General features: G+C 52.4%; 7 protein-coding genes across 7 annotated transcripts in view; 6 read left to right on the forward strand and 1 right to left on the reverse strand.

Moving 5' to 3' along the window:
* The window catches only part of M431DRAFT_84391 (hypothetical protein), a gene marked incomplete at both ends in the record, with an annotated part of 2,404 nt that extends 275 nt beyond the window's left edge, over window positions 1-2,129 (forward strand). The window contains one exon of the mRNA XM_024923424.1: window positions 81-2,129. Within this exon, the coding sequence (XP_024774240.1) occupies window positions 81-2,129 (2,049 nt within the window). The remainder of the gene's footprint in view (window positions 1-80) is intronic.
* Window positions 2,130-2,481: 352 nt separating this feature from the next.
* Window positions 2,482-3,491, reverse strand: M431DRAFT_423130 (hypothetical protein). The gene is made up of 2 exons (XM_024915043.1): window positions 2,857-3,491; window positions 2,482-2,585 (listed from the first exon to the last, which is right to left on the reverse strand). The coding sequence occupies exons 1-2, from the start codon at window positions 3,330-3,332 to the stop codon at window positions 2,570-2,572; spliced, it is 492 nt and encodes a 163-aa protein (XP_024774241.1). The 5' UTR covers window positions 3,333-3,491; the 3' UTR covers window positions 2,482-2,569.
* Window positions 3,492-3,619: 128 nt separating this feature from the next.
* M431DRAFT_507977 (hypothetical protein) lies at window positions 3,620-3,950 on the forward strand. Its single transcript, XM_024919047.1, has 2 exons — window positions 3,620-3,684; window positions 3,735-3,950. Exons 1-2 carry the CDS (start codon window positions 3,651-3,653, stop codon window positions 3,935-3,937), a joined length of 237 nt encoding a protein of 78 aa, XP_024774242.1. The 5' UTR covers window positions 3,620-3,650; the 3' UTR covers window positions 3,938-3,950.
* Window positions 3,951-5,245: 1,295 nt separating this feature from the next.
* M431DRAFT_519875 (hypothetical protein) lies at window positions 5,246-6,691 on the forward strand (the record flags this gene model as incomplete). Its single annotated transcript, XM_024920407.1, has 6 exons — window positions 5,246-5,617; window positions 5,674-5,747; window positions 5,909-5,943; window positions 5,966-6,046; window positions 6,245-6,509; window positions 6,551-6,691. Exons 1-6 carry the CDS (start codon window positions 5,566-5,568, stop codon window positions 6,689-6,691), a joined length of 648 nt encoding a protein of 215 aa, XP_024774243.1. The 5' UTR covers window positions 5,246-5,565.
* Window positions 6,692-8,331: 1,640 nt separating this feature from the next.
* M431DRAFT_423161 (hypothetical protein) lies at window positions 8,332-9,380 on the forward strand. The gene has a single exon (XM_024915045.1). The coding sequence runs from the start codon at window positions 8,471-8,473 to the stop codon at window positions 9,188-9,190; it is 720 nt and encodes a 239-aa protein (XP_024774244.1). The 5' UTR covers window positions 8,332-8,470; the 3' UTR covers window positions 9,191-9,380.
* A 1,516-nt stretch (window positions 9,381-10,896) lies between these two features.
* M431DRAFT_5227 (hypothetical protein) lies at window positions 10,897-11,838 on the forward strand (the record flags this gene model as incomplete). Its single annotated transcript, XM_024920514.1, has 1 exon — window positions 10,897-11,838. One exon carries the CDS (start codon window positions 10,897-10,899, stop codon window positions 11,836-11,838), a length of 942 nt encoding a protein of 313 aa, XP_024774245.1.
* A 103-nt stretch (window positions 11,839-11,941) lies between these two features.
* M431DRAFT_423157 (hypothetical protein) lies at window positions 11,942-12,691 on the forward strand. The gene has a single exon (XM_024915044.1). The coding sequence runs from the start codon at window positions 12,046-12,048 to the stop codon at window positions 12,613-12,615; it is 570 nt and encodes a 189-aa protein (XP_024774246.1). The 5' UTR covers window positions 11,942-12,045; the 3' UTR covers window positions 12,616-12,691.
* The last annotated feature ends 4,320 nt before the right edge of the window (window positions 12,692-17,011 follow it).

The raw sequence follows: 17,011 nt of genomic DNA on the forward strand, positions 1-17,011 counted from the left end.
TTAACACCGCATAACCCAATTTGAAATTGCAAAAGACCATCTAATTGCTCAACACAAACTAATTACTTCTCCATCATTAGATTCCCGTTTATGAATTCCAATTCGGCGGCGACCTAAAAGAACATGTCATGCGAAGGAGGCACGATGACTGGATCAACGCAACACACATCTTGAAAGCCGCAGGCTTCGATAAACCCGCCCGAACGAGAATTCTTGAAAGAGACGTGCAGAAGGATGTTCACGAAAAGATTCAGGGTGGCTACGGCAAATATCAGGGAACATGGATCCCCCTGGAAGCTGGCGAGGCCCTCGCTCAGCGGCACAGCGTCTATGACCGAATACGGCCCATCTTCGAGTTCGTTCCAGGAAACGAGAGCCCCCCTCCCGCTCCTAGGCATGCCAGCAAGCCTAAAGCACCAAAGTCCCGTCCTCCGCTTCCCAAATGGAATTCGGGTAGGTCAAAGGCCGCCGGCATGGCTCCTAGCGTCACTAACGCAGCGGCAGCCGCCATGCCAGTTGTCGAAGAGTACGAGAACAGTGAGAGCGTCATGGCGGGCGTGGAAGACGACACGCCGGACAACCTCACCGTGGCTTCGGCCTCGTACGTTGCCGATGATGATCGCTACGACATGGGCCACATGTCCACTGGCCACCGAAAGAGAAAGAGAGAAGAGCAGTTACAGGATCTCACAGAGCAGCAGCATGCCGTGTATGGCGATGAGCTTCTGGACTATTTCCTCCTTTCTAGAAATGAGCAGCCAGCAGTCAAGCCCGATCCGCCGCCAAACTTCCAGCCCAACTGGCTTATTGATGCCGAGAACCACACGGCCCTGCACTGGGCTTCCGCTATGGGCGACGTGGACGTGATCAAGCAGCTCAAGAGATTCAATGCAGACGTTGCCGTCCGCAACATTCGCGGCGAGACACCATTTATGCGATCAGTCAACTTCACAAACTGCTACGACAAGCAGACGTTCCCCTCCGTCATGAAGGAGCTCTTTGAGACAGTGGATGTTAGGGACAGCCAGGGATGCACCGTCATCCACCATGCAGCCATCATGAAGAACGGCCGCGTCTACAGCCCGTCGTGCTCAAGATACTACCTGGACAACATACTGAATAAGCTGCAGGAGGCGCTGGAGCCGAGTGCCTTCCAGCGGCTCATTGACGTGCAGGACACTGACGGAAACACCGCGCTGCACCTCGCTGCCCTGCGCAACGCTAGGAAATGCATTCGTGCGCTGCTGGGCCGCAATGCCTCGACGGACATTCCCAACAACGACGGGGTCCGCGCAGAAGACCTCATCATGGAGCTCAATGCTCAAAAGAAGGACCGTGGGCCACAGCGGTCATCTTCTCCCTTTGCGCCGGATTCCCAGCGGCGCGCCACATTTAGGGACGCCTTCTCGGGTGCGGGCGACAAGGCGCGGAAGCCCCCTTTGTCCTTCCAATCAGCGGCGGCCACGACGGTTCAGTCGCGCATCTCCCCGCTCATTATGGAAAAGTTTCAGCTGCTCGCGAAAAGCTATGACGAGGAGTGGCACGAAAAGGACGTGGCAGAGGCCGAGGCCCGGCGCATCTTGACAAACACCCAGGCCGAGCTGAACGCCGTGCGGCAGCAAATCACGGAGCTCGAAGCTCAGCTCGAACCAGACGACGTGGCTGCCAAGGTCATGAGCGAGGCTAACCTCGTCAGGCACAACGTGCTGTCCCTAATTACCCACCAAAACAGGTTGCATATCCACCAGACGGTGGAAAACGAAATGAGCAAGCTGAACGGCGACGTTGGCAGCGGCAGCAGCAGCAGTAATCCCAACAACAACCCAAGCAGCATGCAGGACGACTCTTACGAGGAACGGCTTACTCTCGCGCGACAGCTCAGCCAGATGCTTATGGAGCAGCGGCAGGCAGAGACGGAATACGTCGACGCCCTAAGCATGGTGGGTGTCGGCGACAAGATTGAAAAGTACCGCCGCCTGCTGAAGCGCTGCCTCGATTCCAAAGACGGCGAGGTCCTGGACGCGAATCTCGACAGCCTGATTGACATGATGGAGGAGGAGCGCGAAGTACATGATATGGACGGGTCGACAACAGCGGGGGGTGAGCCGATGGATTTTGCAGTTATGTGATGATTTATTTTTATTATTTTTTCTCCTCCCATGTTTCCTTTTTCATTTTTTTCTTCACACCTCCAAGGAGAGTGTGTGTCTGAGAGCCAAAAAGATCAAGATGGATGGCAAGACGATGACGAAATGCCAAAAAAGGAGATGCGCGAGGGAGAGTAAAGAGAAAGAAGAAGATGCCGCGCTTGAATCGCAAAAGTTCCACCCTCTCTTCCTCTTTTCCTCTCCCAAGGACATCCCTGGAAATCCTGTCCCTTTTTTTAGAGGTCATCAAGCTACCCCGGCTTACTCTCCGTCTCTCTTTTTTCTTGAGTAGCCGAGGGACATCAGATAATGTGCTTTTACCACGTCAGGGGTGGTGGGCAGCTTACTGCCCAACTACTAGCGGTAGTGAGAGCATCTATGAAGGACGTCGTTTTTTTATAGCGGTTTACGTGGTGGCTACCTTACCTAGGGCATCTTCTTGTAAGAGCAAGTATATAGCAGTTGTCGAGCGGAGCGCATATAGCACTAAAGGAACGACTCGTGGGGGCGGATCCGGCGCCGGTGGTTAACAGTTTTTTACATAGTCTTTGGCTTTTCTTCCCTACCTATCTTCAGATATCTTGCCGGGGCGCTAGTATATCTTACTGAATCGACTGGCTTTATCAAGCACGCCAATAGAATTTTGTGACCAGCGTTTTGCAACTGATTCATGATGGCGCTGTGACGATCAGAAAAAAAAAAGCAACACGTAAAACAGGCCGCGGCCCTCGGTCCGGCATATTCGGAGGTGGGAGTTCTGTGGAGCCCGAGTGCGCCGGGTACAGAGTCACGGCATCTCATGCAACCTTGATGGCCCTCCATGGGTATAAGATGATCATGACAAGCGTTTCGCCTTTCGTATATCGTATGTCGTATGCGCGGCGCGATGAATAGGACCTGACACGAAAAAAAAAAACGACGTCTTTCCAGATTTGCGCGCGGCCTAGGCTTGACTTGGGAAACGGGTGGCCACCTCGGGCCCGACTTGGCCCAGCCTTCTCCGGAGACGGTGGCCGGGCAGCTCGGACCGCATCCAACCAAATGGCCAGGCGGCCAGATGCCAAGCATTTCTCCTCGCGTGAGATTATGAGGCGACAAGAGCAATGACATTCCGTTCCGCAACGAGAGCGATAGGCTCCGCAACATGGGTGAAATTTCTAAACACCTAGGACTCTTCACCACCATCGTCCCAACCTCTTCAAGATGAAGGAGACCAATGAATGATGGAAATAGCAAGCTCCGAGTCAAACATCAAAGGCCGACGACACAGGCCCGGTCATGGGTCTGCCGGAGTTGGTGGGACTGGGTATTACCGCTTCAGGGAGGAGCTAGCCGGCGACCGGCTCAGGCGGCTTGCATAGTATGGGCGTCAGGTGAGCAGCTGAGTCAGGGCGCCTGTATAAATACACCGTAAGCTGGCGGAGATGACTGGTCGAGCATTAGACGCCATGATGGCTCTCCGTATAAGTCGCTTAGGAACGAGGCCAATTGCTGCTCCTCTGGATGCCATCTCGACTCACTGGCGTCATAGGGACAACTAGCGAGTCATGTCAGGTACAGCAGATAAACGTCTGAGCTTGGCCATACCTTATGTAACTCTGCCGTGCCTTGTTGCTGCGGAACATGATCATCCCGCATCCAATCGCTTTGTCATGGCGAATCGGTGTAATTACATTCTCAGCTCCTGCGGCGGCGCCCACCTCACGACTGGCTCAGGTAGGATGGCTGCCGTTTTTGTATATCTGATAAAGATTCTCGGACCCTATTGTGCAGAGCGCATTGGCTTGTGAAAGTCCAATGACCGGGCCAACATGCAGTCTAATGCGGTGAAACACAAGTCACGAGGCCGTGTCTAGGACTTGCTATGCCGGCACTTGTGAGGGGAGAAAGGGTAGCGTATCCGTGAAACAATGCCAGGGAGTCGACAGAATAAGAGACATCTTGACCACGTAGTAGTCAGGCAGAGAGACAAAACTATCGCAGCTGAACCATCGATAGATGCCCGATAGCCTGCAGATGGCTCCACCAACATTTCGGACAGAAACGCTCAGCCGGACCAATATCAGCAGCAATGAAACTGAGACCCCCCACACAAGTGCGTAGCATGACTTCTGCAGCCATCTAGACGAACTCTCACCGTCAAAGTGGCAAAGAGCAGAGGCACGATATGTTGATCGCTTAGAGGCGGATGCTTGTCGACCTGAAAATAGCTTTGGATATCAAGTAATGGCCCTCTGCCCCACGTAAACAACGAGGCAAGCCGACGTGGCATCCAGCAATGGAGACTCGATATTACTAGTGGTTCACCTGCGGTTGCACAAACGCGGTGGAGGTCATCATGTGGTAGAGTTTTGAGGGCTTGGGGGCGAATTGAGCGTGGCATACATGCTTGACTGGCGCCGAGTACGGGGTAATATCAATTACTCTTCTCCAATAGAGCCATGTATCAGCGGAGTGTAAGGGTAGGAGTAGGAGCAACAAGTCAAGGTGGGATCCGCCAAACTATGCAGGTAGCTCGTACCAAGCTTAACTGTGCGTTGAGACCCGGACGGTGAGGAGGTTTTCCCGTCTGCAAGTCGTGATTTGCTGCGACGCCCATGCTAGCGCTGGCAACGAATGTGGCACCACGAGATAGCGCCTGCAAAATCGACAAATGTCATCCAGAGACGCCCAGATTCAGCAGCTAGGCGGTAAAGCCCTGGAGCGTGCCAATTTAAACCATGAAGAGGAAGAGGTTAATAACATGCTGACGAGCGGGGGAGGGGTACCCCAATCGCTGTAAGGCTGACGGAAACACCCCAAACGGAGGAGTCGGCGTTTTGTACAGGCAAGACAAGTCGACGTCTTGCTGGGAACATGGCAGAACTGGGCACACCCGCTTTCGCTGCTGATGGCACGGCGGCCCAAGCTGACTTGCTGACACAGCATACTGGCATGATGCATCAGGGAGCAGAAGCAGGGCAAAAGAGTCCCTAGCTCAGACAACGGAGCTTTTCCCACGGATGCACGGTCACGATCACGGTCAGCCGTGGTGGGGAGGAGCAAGAGGAGAGCTAGGGCAAGAATGCACTAAGTGAGAGTCGGATTGAAGCTGATCCGTCGAGAGTTGTGTCACACACTGCCCAAATGAAGATAGCTTGCTGATGCCCGATCCATGCGGTGCATTGCTAGACTACTGTACGAGTAAGTATCCGCAGTATCGAAGGAAAGCAGCCCGTCGCTGCGTCGTGGGCGCAATCTGTACAGGTACGAGTACATATACTGCAGGTGTCTTAGAGCAACACTGGCGTGGTGGTGCTAGCATGCTGGCGTGCATACTCTGAACCCTTTCGAGACAAGCAAATACACATGCATACTTGGAGTGTGATGCTAGTGTGCGTCAAAATGGAGGTCTGGCTGCAGAGCCGCAGCGGTCAGGATGCCAGGGTTCGTGCCACGGCCAGCTGAAAACGAAATGACGAGTGGAAGCGGTGTCTGGCTGTCTGTCTGTCTGGGGGCCTGGTGGTGCGTCTGGTCTGGGCCGGAGAAATCTATCGCCCCACGAGTGACGATTGCTTGGGCCAACCGCAGCGCTGGACAGCGGACATTCGGGCTAGCAGAGTGCGTAGCGTAGCGTCGATGCCTCAATAGTCGGGATTTCAGTTGAGATCGATCGGAACGCCGACGATGCGCTTGTGCAAGTTGCTTCGCCGAGCGCGTGAGGCTGAAGAGAATTTTGGCCACTGTGGAAAAGTTTGATCAACTATTTTGTTGCTAGCAAGGGAGAAGGAGATGAAGAAGAAGAAAAAATCTTCAAGTCGACGAAAGGAAGGCGAGAGGCGAGGAGAGGAGGAGCAGGCATCAGCTGTCATGGGCTCGAAAGTGGAAAGTGCGCCCTCGTCTATTAGTAGTACACTACTGTACGTTTCTGGAAGCAAGTGCTGAGACGCGAGTAACTGTAACTGTACTTGTACCTATACCTGTATTCCGTACTCTACACATTCCTCAACCAGCTCTCGTCTCATCTCGTCTCATCTCGTTATCGTAGCGATGCATGAGGAGTCATAAATCATTCCCGGGCCAGATACAGCAAAGCCCTGTAAAACATTACGAAGCAGAGGTGATTACGAGTACTCCGTACCTAGTAGTACTGTCCAGTACTACCAATACGAGTACAATACATACCCGACTATTATACGCTCGAAATGCCTGGGGTCAGTTTTGGGGCCCTGTCTGGAGGAGCCCATCTCGACACGGCCATTTTCAATACCGGGACGGGATGGACTCGCACAGCAGTGGAGATCGGCAGAAGCTCGACGGCTCAGCGTTCTAGAAGCTCGCGTCTTGCAGGCCGGTCAGCTGGGCAGGTATCAAGAGCTGCTTGTACCGCAACCGCCACCGCTACGGCTACAGCTACCGCGCAGGTACCGCCTCGAATGAATGGCCGCCTATGGCAAGCATGGGATTCGCTACCGACTTTCTGGATTTGGAGAGCCAGCCACGCCTCTTTGGATGGCTTGGACAGCTCAACTAATGGTAGCCATGATATTAGTTGGCTTGCCTAATTCATCCTCGGCGAATGCCTCTTGTTTTGTGTCTGCTCGGATTCTCGGAATACTTTGGGCATGGTACGGTTCGGCACGGTACACCTACCTTAGACATGCAGAGCACCGTGGCCATAGCGTCATTGTGTCCCAGACGGCATGCATCACGAGCGAGAATCCACCGACTGAGAGAATTAATTAATCTGACAGACGCGGGAGTGGTCGCATGCGTGCAGTCTGCTACGAGTATGCTATCTATCACATTGGCAGGGCAGGACGGCCATGTTCCGGCCCTCAGGGTTTGTTTGTATGCTGCTAACTGCATGCACGAAGCATGTTGCGAGGTGCGTGTGAGTGCGATGATGCATGCTTGCCGGAGAGAGGAGAGAGGAGAGAGAGAAGGGCTCGGGATACTGGAAACGGGGGGGCAAGCAACAAGGAACATGAACCTGGATAAATGTACGAGATACCGCATCTTGCCGAGAAGAGAGAAGCGTACGAAGGGCGATGCGATGCTTCTTCCTGCGCTACTGTAGCCCTCGTCTTGTTGTCACCTCTCCGTGGCTCCTCCTGCTCCATCCTTCCTCATGGTCATGATGCCCTCCCCTGCTTGCATCTCGCAGTAATATCGGGGCTGCTGCATCTTGCGGTCCCTGTGACTCGATGCTGCTTTTCTTGCCGGCAGAGCATTGGCTACGCAATTAAACGGCCACACCACTTGCGCACCATGTCCCGCGCGATATCCCGCACCCACCAGGTTTTTTCAGCTGCCTTGGGCCATGCAAGTGACGCACTTTTAACTCTATTTGCCAACCAATTCAATGCGCAAACCGCACCGGTTCCTGGCGCACTTTGGCACCCGCCCGCTGGGATCCGGCCGGCTATGATGATGGTGATGGGTGGGCTCCAGAATATTTTGTTGTTTTCTCATTGACTTTTCCTGTTTACTTTGCTGTCCATTTGTTCGCCTCCTCCTGCACACTAGCTGCTGCATATCGCCAGTGGCAAGAGTCCCTGCACAGGAGCATCATCAAACGTCTGGGCCCCCTGGGATCGCCAAGTTAGGGCTGCGCCTTTCAGCTGGGCAGGTCTCGTGCCTGGCAAGTAGACGCATGTACATGTACTCCCTGTACACTCCCGTCCCGGGCGAGCCAGCGCCCGCCAAGTACTTGCCGCTACAAGCGCTGCATGCAAGCCTCAGCACAACGCTAACTTCAAGTTGGAATACCTCAAGCTACCACCAACTTGAACCCAGCAGACATGAACAGGCCTGGGCTGGCAAAAGTCAATGGCCCAGCTACATACTTACGGTGCCACCCGGTGCAATTTCTCAACGACTGCAACTATCGAACCTCTTCAGGCCCCGATGACGGGAGCCCAGCACGCCACCAGATGCGCCGTGGCCAGTGCGCGTACGCTTTCAGCAGGGTCTAGCTTGACCGGGTCAGCCACAGAAGCAGTTTTTGATGCGAGGACAAATCAGTCCGTCAGTCCGTCGCCGTAAGCAGACAATAGGTAAAAATCAAAGCACGATATACGAGCTGCCGTGTGGGTGATGATAGTCCAGAGTATACCGACCAAGATAGTACAAGGAGCCGCGGCTGGCGATACCTGTGCTGCCGCGGAGACTTGCTGCCAAGCCACGAGTCGCTCTGGGCCCTGCTGCCTGTATCATATCCAATCTGTACTATATCTCTTGCATAATGGAAACCGGGCAGGCTGGGAAACCATGGAAGCGCGATTGTACCTGCACTCGCTGGCTCACCCACTGCAAGGTACTCATACTATCCGTACTCGTACATGCTCCATGTACCTAAACTGAAGCAACTGCAGCGCATTGAAAGTCCTACACTGAGGGGGTGGTCGCACTCTGTCTCTTGCATGCCCGCCCCCTCATTTTTGCTTCTTCTGATCTTGTGCCCGAAACTGGCCCAGCTCTGGTTTCGAACGCAAATCCATCACCATGCCATGCCATGTGCTGACTTGAGACGAAACCCGGACAAAAAGGATGGTGTCGCTTCATATCCCTGGCCTGCCCGAATAGGCACAGCCAGAGACAGAGCGCCCTGCAGCAGCGAGTACATGCGAGTATTGCCCTTCTGTCTTTTCTTCGCTCTCGGGAAGCACAGAATCAAGTCTCTCCCTGCCCCGGATCGGCCACATGGCCAGCCTCTGACCAATCGTCTCCGTCAGCAGCGCCTGTGTATCCAGAAAAAGAACCAGACAGTGAACGAGGACAAGACAGGACAAGAGACAAGGAACTCAACTCGCACCGAGGGTGTCTCGATAGGGCTCACCTCAGCTGAAATGCTGGCCGGGTGCCAGCTCCCGCCGATTGCGGGCACCGCTAAGAGCAAAGCAAATCGCCTCTGGGCTCCTTGGATCTCGCTACCGAAACCACAAGCTGGCGGGGACGGTACCGAGGCACTGAAACATGCCCCAAATAAGTTCCAAGCCTGCGTGCTTAGCCCTCGAGTCAGGGACGCCGTCAGTACAACGGGCTGCCTTGTTGTCTGCTGAAAACAGGGATCTCTGTCGTGCCGCCAGGGCCTCGAAACACTCCCCTCTGCTCCGGGCCTTGCTGGTTTTGGCGCCTACAAGCACTTCGTACTATCCTGTACTTTGTCTGGTACGGTGCCGTTATTACCAATGCCTGCTTGTGCATACTAACCAGCAGTGCGGCTACTCGTACGCAGCTGTGCCCTTGTTTGGACGACATGCCGCGGTAACTTCTCATATTTTTTAGTTTTTTCTTTCTTTCTATTCTCTGGTTCCGTTCTGTTCCCAGTCGGCCGCACCCTGCCGCTACTGCAGAACACAGCCCGTCGTCCACAAAAGAGGATCATCCGCTTGGCGCGACCACAATTCCGCATTCTTGTCTTTGCCGGCGCCGATACCCCATGGCAGCGGTAGGGTGCTTCCCGCCAGCTGGAAGAGGGAGGGGCCAGAGTGGAAATGCACCATGGAAATGGACATGGAAATGGAGCCGGCCGGACATGCTACGACAGGACTGCCATGCTGCTGCTGCTCCTAGTACTAGCAGCATCCATACTATGCCATGCCATGCCATGCCATGCCATGCGAGGCCATGCGAGGCAAATCACAAGCACCCAAACCCAGCAAGCACAGGCCTTGTCACTATGATCCCACACCCCCAGCTCGACGACTCCAGCTGCCATCAGCAACCAAGTCTTGCTTGACTGTACTTCTTGCGTACCTACTCGTACGCCTCCTGGGCCCATACCCGTACTTGTACATGGTGTCTGCTGCCCAAGCGTCTTCTAGCGGTGCTACGAGTACGAGTAGAGTCTCTTACTGCCACCCCCCTTCTCTCGCTCGGATGTTTCTCTAATGCTAGCTTGGGATGGCTGAGAGGCTACTCCCGCTGGGCATCTCAGGCCTCGCTTTCTTCTTTCAGTCCTGTCCTGTCCTGTACTCTACTTGTACTTGCGTTTGCGCTTCCCCAGTGGGATCTAGCGCCGTTGGCAAGTTTTGCTCGTCGCTTTGCCCCTCTGTTCGCAGAAAGAATGAGGAAAAGGCCACACGCACGAGAGACACACCGTATCCTATCCCATCCCATTTTGAATTATATTAAGGTTCATCTCACCCCGACAAAATGTTCTTGTTTTCTTTCCCCCCTGTGGTTGTGTCTCACTCACTCACTCTTTCTGTCAGCCGTTCTCTTTTGCGCCAACAAAGGAAAAAGGAAAAAAGGAGCCTCCGATCAACTGAGCCGCAGCAGCACTCCCCTTGTCACAGGCAACGACTTATCGATGTCGATGTCGTACCGGCTTATTAGTCCATACTTCGACACGAGACAACCCAAGAGACTCGCTGGAACAGCACCTGGTAGCTAAACAAGCAAGAAAAAAGTCTGCGCAAATCGCCACCTTACTCAGGACCCCCGTGTCACTTCGGCTTGCGCCGTATTCAGCCTCCCGCCCTTGATCATTTAAAGGGCATCATTGACAAACCAATATCCGAGGGTGCCGACCTCGAGACAAGCCGGAGGTTACCAATTAGAGTCTGCTGCTTTGCGCAAGACCGCCCCACGGCAGCACATCACCGTCAAACGCCTCAATCGTATCTTGGTCGCCAGCAAACGCCCTACCAAACGCCGTAGGGCAGAAGAGTGCCGTCTGACCGCAGGAATAGTGCGACTTGGCAGGGACCCCGGCTGACGGCGCCAGGCCGAATTTCCATAAGCAGTCACCTCCCAGTCCACCATGCCCGTAACCAATCGTGGAGGCCTACCCGGCGCCGACTACAATTACTTGAAAGCCCAACCGCCCTCCTGGGAGTCTGTTCGAACCGGACTGTCTATTTTTGCCTTGGTCATCATTGCACGCTACTGTGTGCAGACGATCTACCGATGGCTTAGACCAACCGCGAGGCGCAACACTGCTACTCTTCTCCCCACTAACAACCTGCCGCTGCAGAGACAGTACGATTACAAGCCACACCTTGGGCCAATGGACGATGAAAAGCACATTGAAGGGGTCAACGACCAACACGAGGAACTGAGGGCGCCGACTACGACGACAACGACGACGACGACGAACACGACTACAGCCGCAATGGATCGGCACCCGCACTGGAGAAGCGCCGGTGGCACCTTGCCTGGACCTTTCATCTCCCGGCTGCCTCCCGCGCCACCTTTGACTCCGCCGGAGCTGAGCACAGCCGTCTTCACCTTGGACAACGAACGGTCACCCAGCAGCCAGAGCTTCATTCACCAGCCCAACCCCGACTACATGTCCTCGACGTCAACCACGGCGTTCCAGACAGGCAGCCCGGACTCTGCGTCTATCCCGCGGCGGCGATCCTACACTAGGACGCTCCCCATTAGCGTCCCTGGGTCTGGGTCTCACTCTCCTCAAGCGCAGTCTCCCGAGGCTGAATCCGTGGATCCAACCTTTTCGCCCAGCTCCTACCCGCCATCGGCCGGCTTGTTGCCGCCTGCGCCTCCCTCGGGTCTTGGCTCAGAGCCAGATGATCACGGCCATCGAAACGTCGACGTCCAGGGCGAGATTCTCTCGGTTCTCGATCGCGACGGAGCTGGCTGGACTCGCCATACACGTGTCTACGGTGGCGGAGCTTGTCTAGCGTGCGCTGCCAGCGGCGGTGGTTTTTACGGTGCTACTGTGACTCCAGAGGAGATGCGGTGATGGGTAGCAAAGTGAGAAGGGAGGAAGAAAGAAAGCCCAGCCATCTCAAAAGGGGGAGGGGCGCGTGTGCGTGTGTGCGTGTGTGCGCGCGCAACAACTCTGGTGCCTCAGCCGGACCAACTCGGCTCTCGCTAAATCATTACTCTGTTTCTCTCTATTGCCCTTCCGTTTCTTCCCCCCTTCCGCCATCCTCTATTTTCTGAGGACATGGCGCTTGCAAGGGGGGAGGAGCGGATTGCTGCATTTGTCTTATGCATGAAACTAAGTCGGGAGGCGCAGGATGCTTGTTTTATCCCTTTGCTGTTTCTCTTCTTTATTCTTATTTCAATTTTTTTGTATTTCTTCACATGGGGTGGCGCCTCGTTACATCTCCTTGTTTCAACCTTGTTTCCCAAGCTCCCCTTTTTTTTCCTCTTTTGCTTCTTTCAGCCTTTCCCCCACCAGCTTACTTTTGACTTGTTTTCCGGTAGATGGCCGCTCATTGTCATTGCGCCTGATTGCATGCTTCTGATCCCCCACCCCTGGTATTTATTTATTCTCATTCAAAAGCACTTTTTAAGCTGCACTGTAATATGGAGTCAGTTCTGTTTTATTGGAATGTTAAAAAAAGAGGGTTGTGATTGGGCCCTTTTACGTTTTCCCCTTTCCTCCTGTTTCTCCTCATCCTCTTCTCTCCCGGTCTACAGCTTATTAGGTTATGAATATTATGACGATATGATGACTCTGTTTCTTTCTACAATACTTTTTCTTTTTCATCTCTTAATTTTGAATAAATGAGCAAAGGATTTTGGTCAGATTAATAATGAAACTTGATCATAATACGCGCCATGTGATTGATCGTAGCGGAGATGCTTCACGACCCGCCAGCCATCTTTACTAGGTTCGACGCCTCTTTTCTTCTCGCTCTATCACAATGGGCATAGAGGATTAATGAACCGGGATCCCCCTCCCTCCCCCCCTCTCGGCCGAAGGTCTACAAGTAGCAAACGCTGCCTGGCGATGATGGCCTCGGGTCCTGTATCGTTCCTAGCCCGTAACCTTATTAGTGACCCTTCTCCCGAGCAAGAGTGCCGCATCCTTGACGCCTCTCTGCTGGCTGGCTTCTTTCCGTCTGCGGAATCCCTGGAGAGTGAATAAAAAGGCCCAGCTCCCATGACAAATAGGGGTGTGAAACATAAGAGCTATGAAGAACCTAGATCTCATCAGGGCAAGTAAGCGGGCACCTCTTAGGCTTGGGTCATACTACAAGTACCAGCTTCACAGTAGGCTGGCTGGGTCATACCAAGTACTAGCCCAGTAAGGCATGCTGGTCCATGTTCGCAATCCCCGATCAGTCACTTTCGTTTCTTGATCGTTCTTTTGTCACCGGGGGAGAAGGGGGGTCGTGTGGACAGGACAGGGCAGGGCCTTCTTGGTCGTTTGTTCTGCCAAGCTTAGTAGATTTCCCCCCGGGCGGAGGGGGGAAGAGAGATGTCACTCATCGGTGACGAGACGAGGTGCCTCACGGAGATGACATGACACCAACAACGGAACGGGAAGGGACGAAGAAGGAAGAAACAAGGGCCTTGGATTTGTCGCTCTTGAGAGAGACGGGGGGAACAAGGGCACGGACGGAAGCCGGATTTGGAGTTTCTTCGATGATTGGCCTGGTGACTCAGTCAGTCAGAGATGGTCGGCTCGGGCGTTGATGGTCCTAAAGTCCTAGGGGCCTGGTGATTGTCTTTTTGGCCTGGCTTACTGGTCGCCTTTGTCCTGCTGCCGAGGAATTCTTGACATGGTGTTAGCTAGTCAGTTCAGTAAGAAGAGCTCCAGTATATAGACGTGGCCAAGGGGGGGTTAGAAAGACAGACAGACATGAGTAATGGTTCTTCCTTAATGACCAACGACATGACTTGATGACATGAGCATATCTGTCACGCCGGTTTCCCTTTTCCCTTACCTTTCATTTGAGTTAAGTCATCCCATATTGATAAACGAAAGCCATGCCACAAAAGCAAAAGCAGGGTTGCGGGGAAAAAAAAGAACCGCTAGCACACCCAAGCAGAACCGCTCACGAAATCACCTATCGAACGCCTCCCCCGAATCCCTGGAGGAACGCGGACGCGGAAAATGTGGTCGTACAAGGCTGAACCGGGGCGCCACAAGTCCTATTCGGAGAAATGGGACGCCTTGGCCTGGCATGGCTCGTTCGTCCGTTCGTTCGCCTGGTTTGTTTTTCCCATGTGAAAGATGAGCACATGCTGTGTCTCCGCGGTGCTGTCCTTGTCCCTCTTTCTTCCCCTTGCTTGTTTTTTAAAAGCGCATATGTTAGCTATTTAAAGGTACACATAAGACAGAGAGAGTAGATCTCAGAGGATGAATGGGTCTTTGCTATACTCAGCAACCGCGCGGATTTATTCCAAAGCAATTATGGCGTTAATAAATCTCGATGTGGTACGCTTTTGAGATAAAACGGCGCAGAGAAATATCGCTACTGACCTGGGGAGGCGTTTTATGGTTCTGACGTGAGCCCGTGTCAAAGCCTGGTCAGCGGCCATAAACTGGGTTACGGAGTGGGCTTTTTTTTTTTTTTTTTTTTTTTTTTTTCAAACGAGAGGGGAGCGGAGAAGCGCGGACGGACATGGGGGGAAACTCATGAGGAGAGGAGGAGCGTGAGGGGGAAAAATGACTGATATTATGCATATACCGTTTACCGTGTAGTAGTGTGTATGTGTATTTTCCTGTATAGGAGAGCTTTGCGAGGAATACGGAACATACAAAGTTGTTTTCTTGCAGGGTTTATTGATTTTGGGGCCCGTACAGTAAGAGACATGCTTTGCTGACGAGATTTGGCGATGTTTGGTAATCTATCCAGGGCTGTGGGAGGGACAAAAAGGGAAGATCCACTTGGCTGAGCTGGGGGGGTCAGCTTTTTTCAAGGGGAAACATGGCTGAGCAATTTCATGCGATGGTCGGTAGTGTGTATTTTGTATTCTGGGCAAAAAGATGCTGTTTTTGTTTATTTGTTTGTTTGTTTTGTATTTTGTCCAGCTGAGATGAGTGTATATGCCCATTGGATTGAGTATCGGGAGTTTGGATTTCCTATTATGGGTAATGGTGTGCTTTTACTATAGGTATATTGAAATAGAACTGACAGTCAGCTTTGATTTGTCGAGCTTGTGTCTCGGTGAAAAGACAAGAACGCTTTGTCTCGTGACGAGCTGCCAACCCAAGAACTACTACTAATCGCTAAACATTCTCGTAACAAGAAATCAGCTCCATGCTAGACAAGCATTGCAAACCTGTCAATCTCGGATCCATGTCTGTAAGTAAGCGGCACCAACTAAGATGAGATGATTGAGCTAGGTCTGTGTGTCGACCGGGGTGATCCGTATTGGCGGGAGGTCAAGGGCTCGGGGTCGGTCGGCGACCACCGTGGAGTTCCGCGGCGGGTTTGAATTGAATTTCTGCATAGGTGTCCGTTGTTCCGAGTTCCGTAAGTGTTCCGGGGCGTGATTTCGTTTATGTCAGGCCCAGTCCTGTCGCTTCTAAGCGGGGAGGAGAAGGATTAGCGGAGTGGTGAATTATACAAGGGAGGAGATCCGGCCGCGTGGGTTATCCCACATTCCGAATTTATGGGAGACTAAATGTATTTCATATACTGTAAGCAGGGACTGATGTCAGACCAAGGTAGGTCGTCGTAGCATTCGTATGTATATTTGTATGTATTAGCCACCTTTCATACTGCCAGGTCAGAGAAGTGGATAGACAAATTAAGGATACGATAATCAATATACCGACCCAAGTGACCTGATTAAGACTTCGGTCTTCTGCTCCGACAAAGCATACGTAAGAGTCACTGGGGTAATGAACATCCATTCCTATATAAGATGCCGGTTTCCAGGGGGTTAAATCAACTTCATGCAAACCGCGGATTCGGTGATTCTTGCGAGTAAAGATATTCCCTCGACCAACAACAATATAAGCAAAAGTGGCCTTTTTCCATCCGCGGAATGCGTCCCTTGCTGCAGAAACAGGGGCTATCGTTGTCAGTCAGCGCCTAGATATATAGCCCCTGATGCTGTCTGTCCGACTCGCCCGTAAGCGCCGATGCAATTCAATTGAGTCAGTAGCTTTGTTCACTGCCCTGGAAGCTTGCGTCTTTTGTAAATGTCTCCATCGGCGTAATTATCTTGGGTATGGCATGGTTTTCAATTCTAGGAGAGACAGACAGACATGACAGAGAGAGATATAGAGAGAGAGAGCAAGTCATACGTATCTCTCTTACTTGCTTGTACAAGGAATATACGCGTAGATATGTAATTCGGACATAAGACGTACTGTTGACAAAGCTGGGCCGCATTTGTTACCCTCTCCTCGCTTACGCTCAGACATGGGCGTATTATAACCCCTAACCTTGTTCGAGTCAACGTTACGTAGAAGATTTCAGTAAGAAAGTGTTTCTCTCGGATAATACATGCTCGTGATTCAACTGCCGAATTACGGAACCGTGATATTACATGGATAATTACATGTAATGACCGCAAGCCTACTGGCGGATCATTGCTAAAATGCAATATCTTGCTAGGATCGGACAGTCCATAGCAACTAGTATCGGACCATAAGCTCTCGTAAGATGGGGAATTAGCAATCAGCTATTGCGGGCACATGGGCAGACCGTCTGGGGGAATAGGCGGAGTGCGTACTTAGCTATGAAAGACCGGTAAGTGCCGTCCATTATCATCCTAGGCCGGAATTATGAGCGAGGGTAGCAGCTGATGTGGGCCTTGCTAAAGTAATTACGCTGTGTAATAGTCCGTTACAGTCCAGATTACTCCGTACAACCAGATAAATAGCAAGCTTATGTCGAAATAAATCAGTGATGATATTGCAGACGATCCTTTCCATTACGAACAATAGAAAATCAGTGTGGTTACAGTAGCACACGAGATATTCGAAGCCGTGTTTGGTTTGCTTATCGCCAAAATTGAGATGTTTGTGATTCAATCATCCTTTTTGATCGTTGGAATAGACAACTATTCGACATGATGCTCTCCCATATCAAAGCTGGTAGACTTCCAAGTGCCATGGACAGAGGCTTTCAATGGGGTAGAAAAGCGAGAGTTGGAGTAAAGAAAGAAGAAAAAGAGAAAAAGGCAGAAAAGAAAAAAGAAGAAAATGATTTGAAAAAAGA

This window comes from Trichoderma harzianum, assembly GCF_003025095.1.
Source record: "Trichoderma harzianum CBS 226.95 unplaced genomic scaffold M431scaffold_6, whole genome shotgun sequence".
NCBI classification, from domain to species: Eukaryota; Fungi; Ascomycota; class Sordariomycetes; order Hypocreales; family Hypocreaceae; genus Trichoderma; species Trichoderma harzianum.

Coding starts and splice junctions, on each gene's coding strand:
- M431DRAFT_423161 (XM_024915045.1), top strand. CDS start 8,471: ATGCTCCATGTACCTAAACTGAAGCAACTGCAGCGCATTGAAAGTCCT.
- M431DRAFT_423157 (XM_024915044.1), top strand. CDS start 12,046: ATGGCGCTTGCAAGGGGGGAGGAGCGGATTGCTGCATTTGTCTTATGC.
- M431DRAFT_507977 (XM_024919047.1), top strand. CDS start 3,651: ATGCCATCTCGACTCACTGGCGTCATAGGGACAA. Junction 3,685..3,734: donor CACTGGCGTCATAGGGACAA/CTAGCGAGTCAT, acceptor GCTTGGCCATAC/CTTATGTAACTCTGCCGTGC.
- M431DRAFT_423130 (XM_024915043.1), bottom strand. CDS start 3,332: ATGGTGGTGAAGAGTCCTAGGTGTTTAGAAATTTCACCCATGTTGCGG.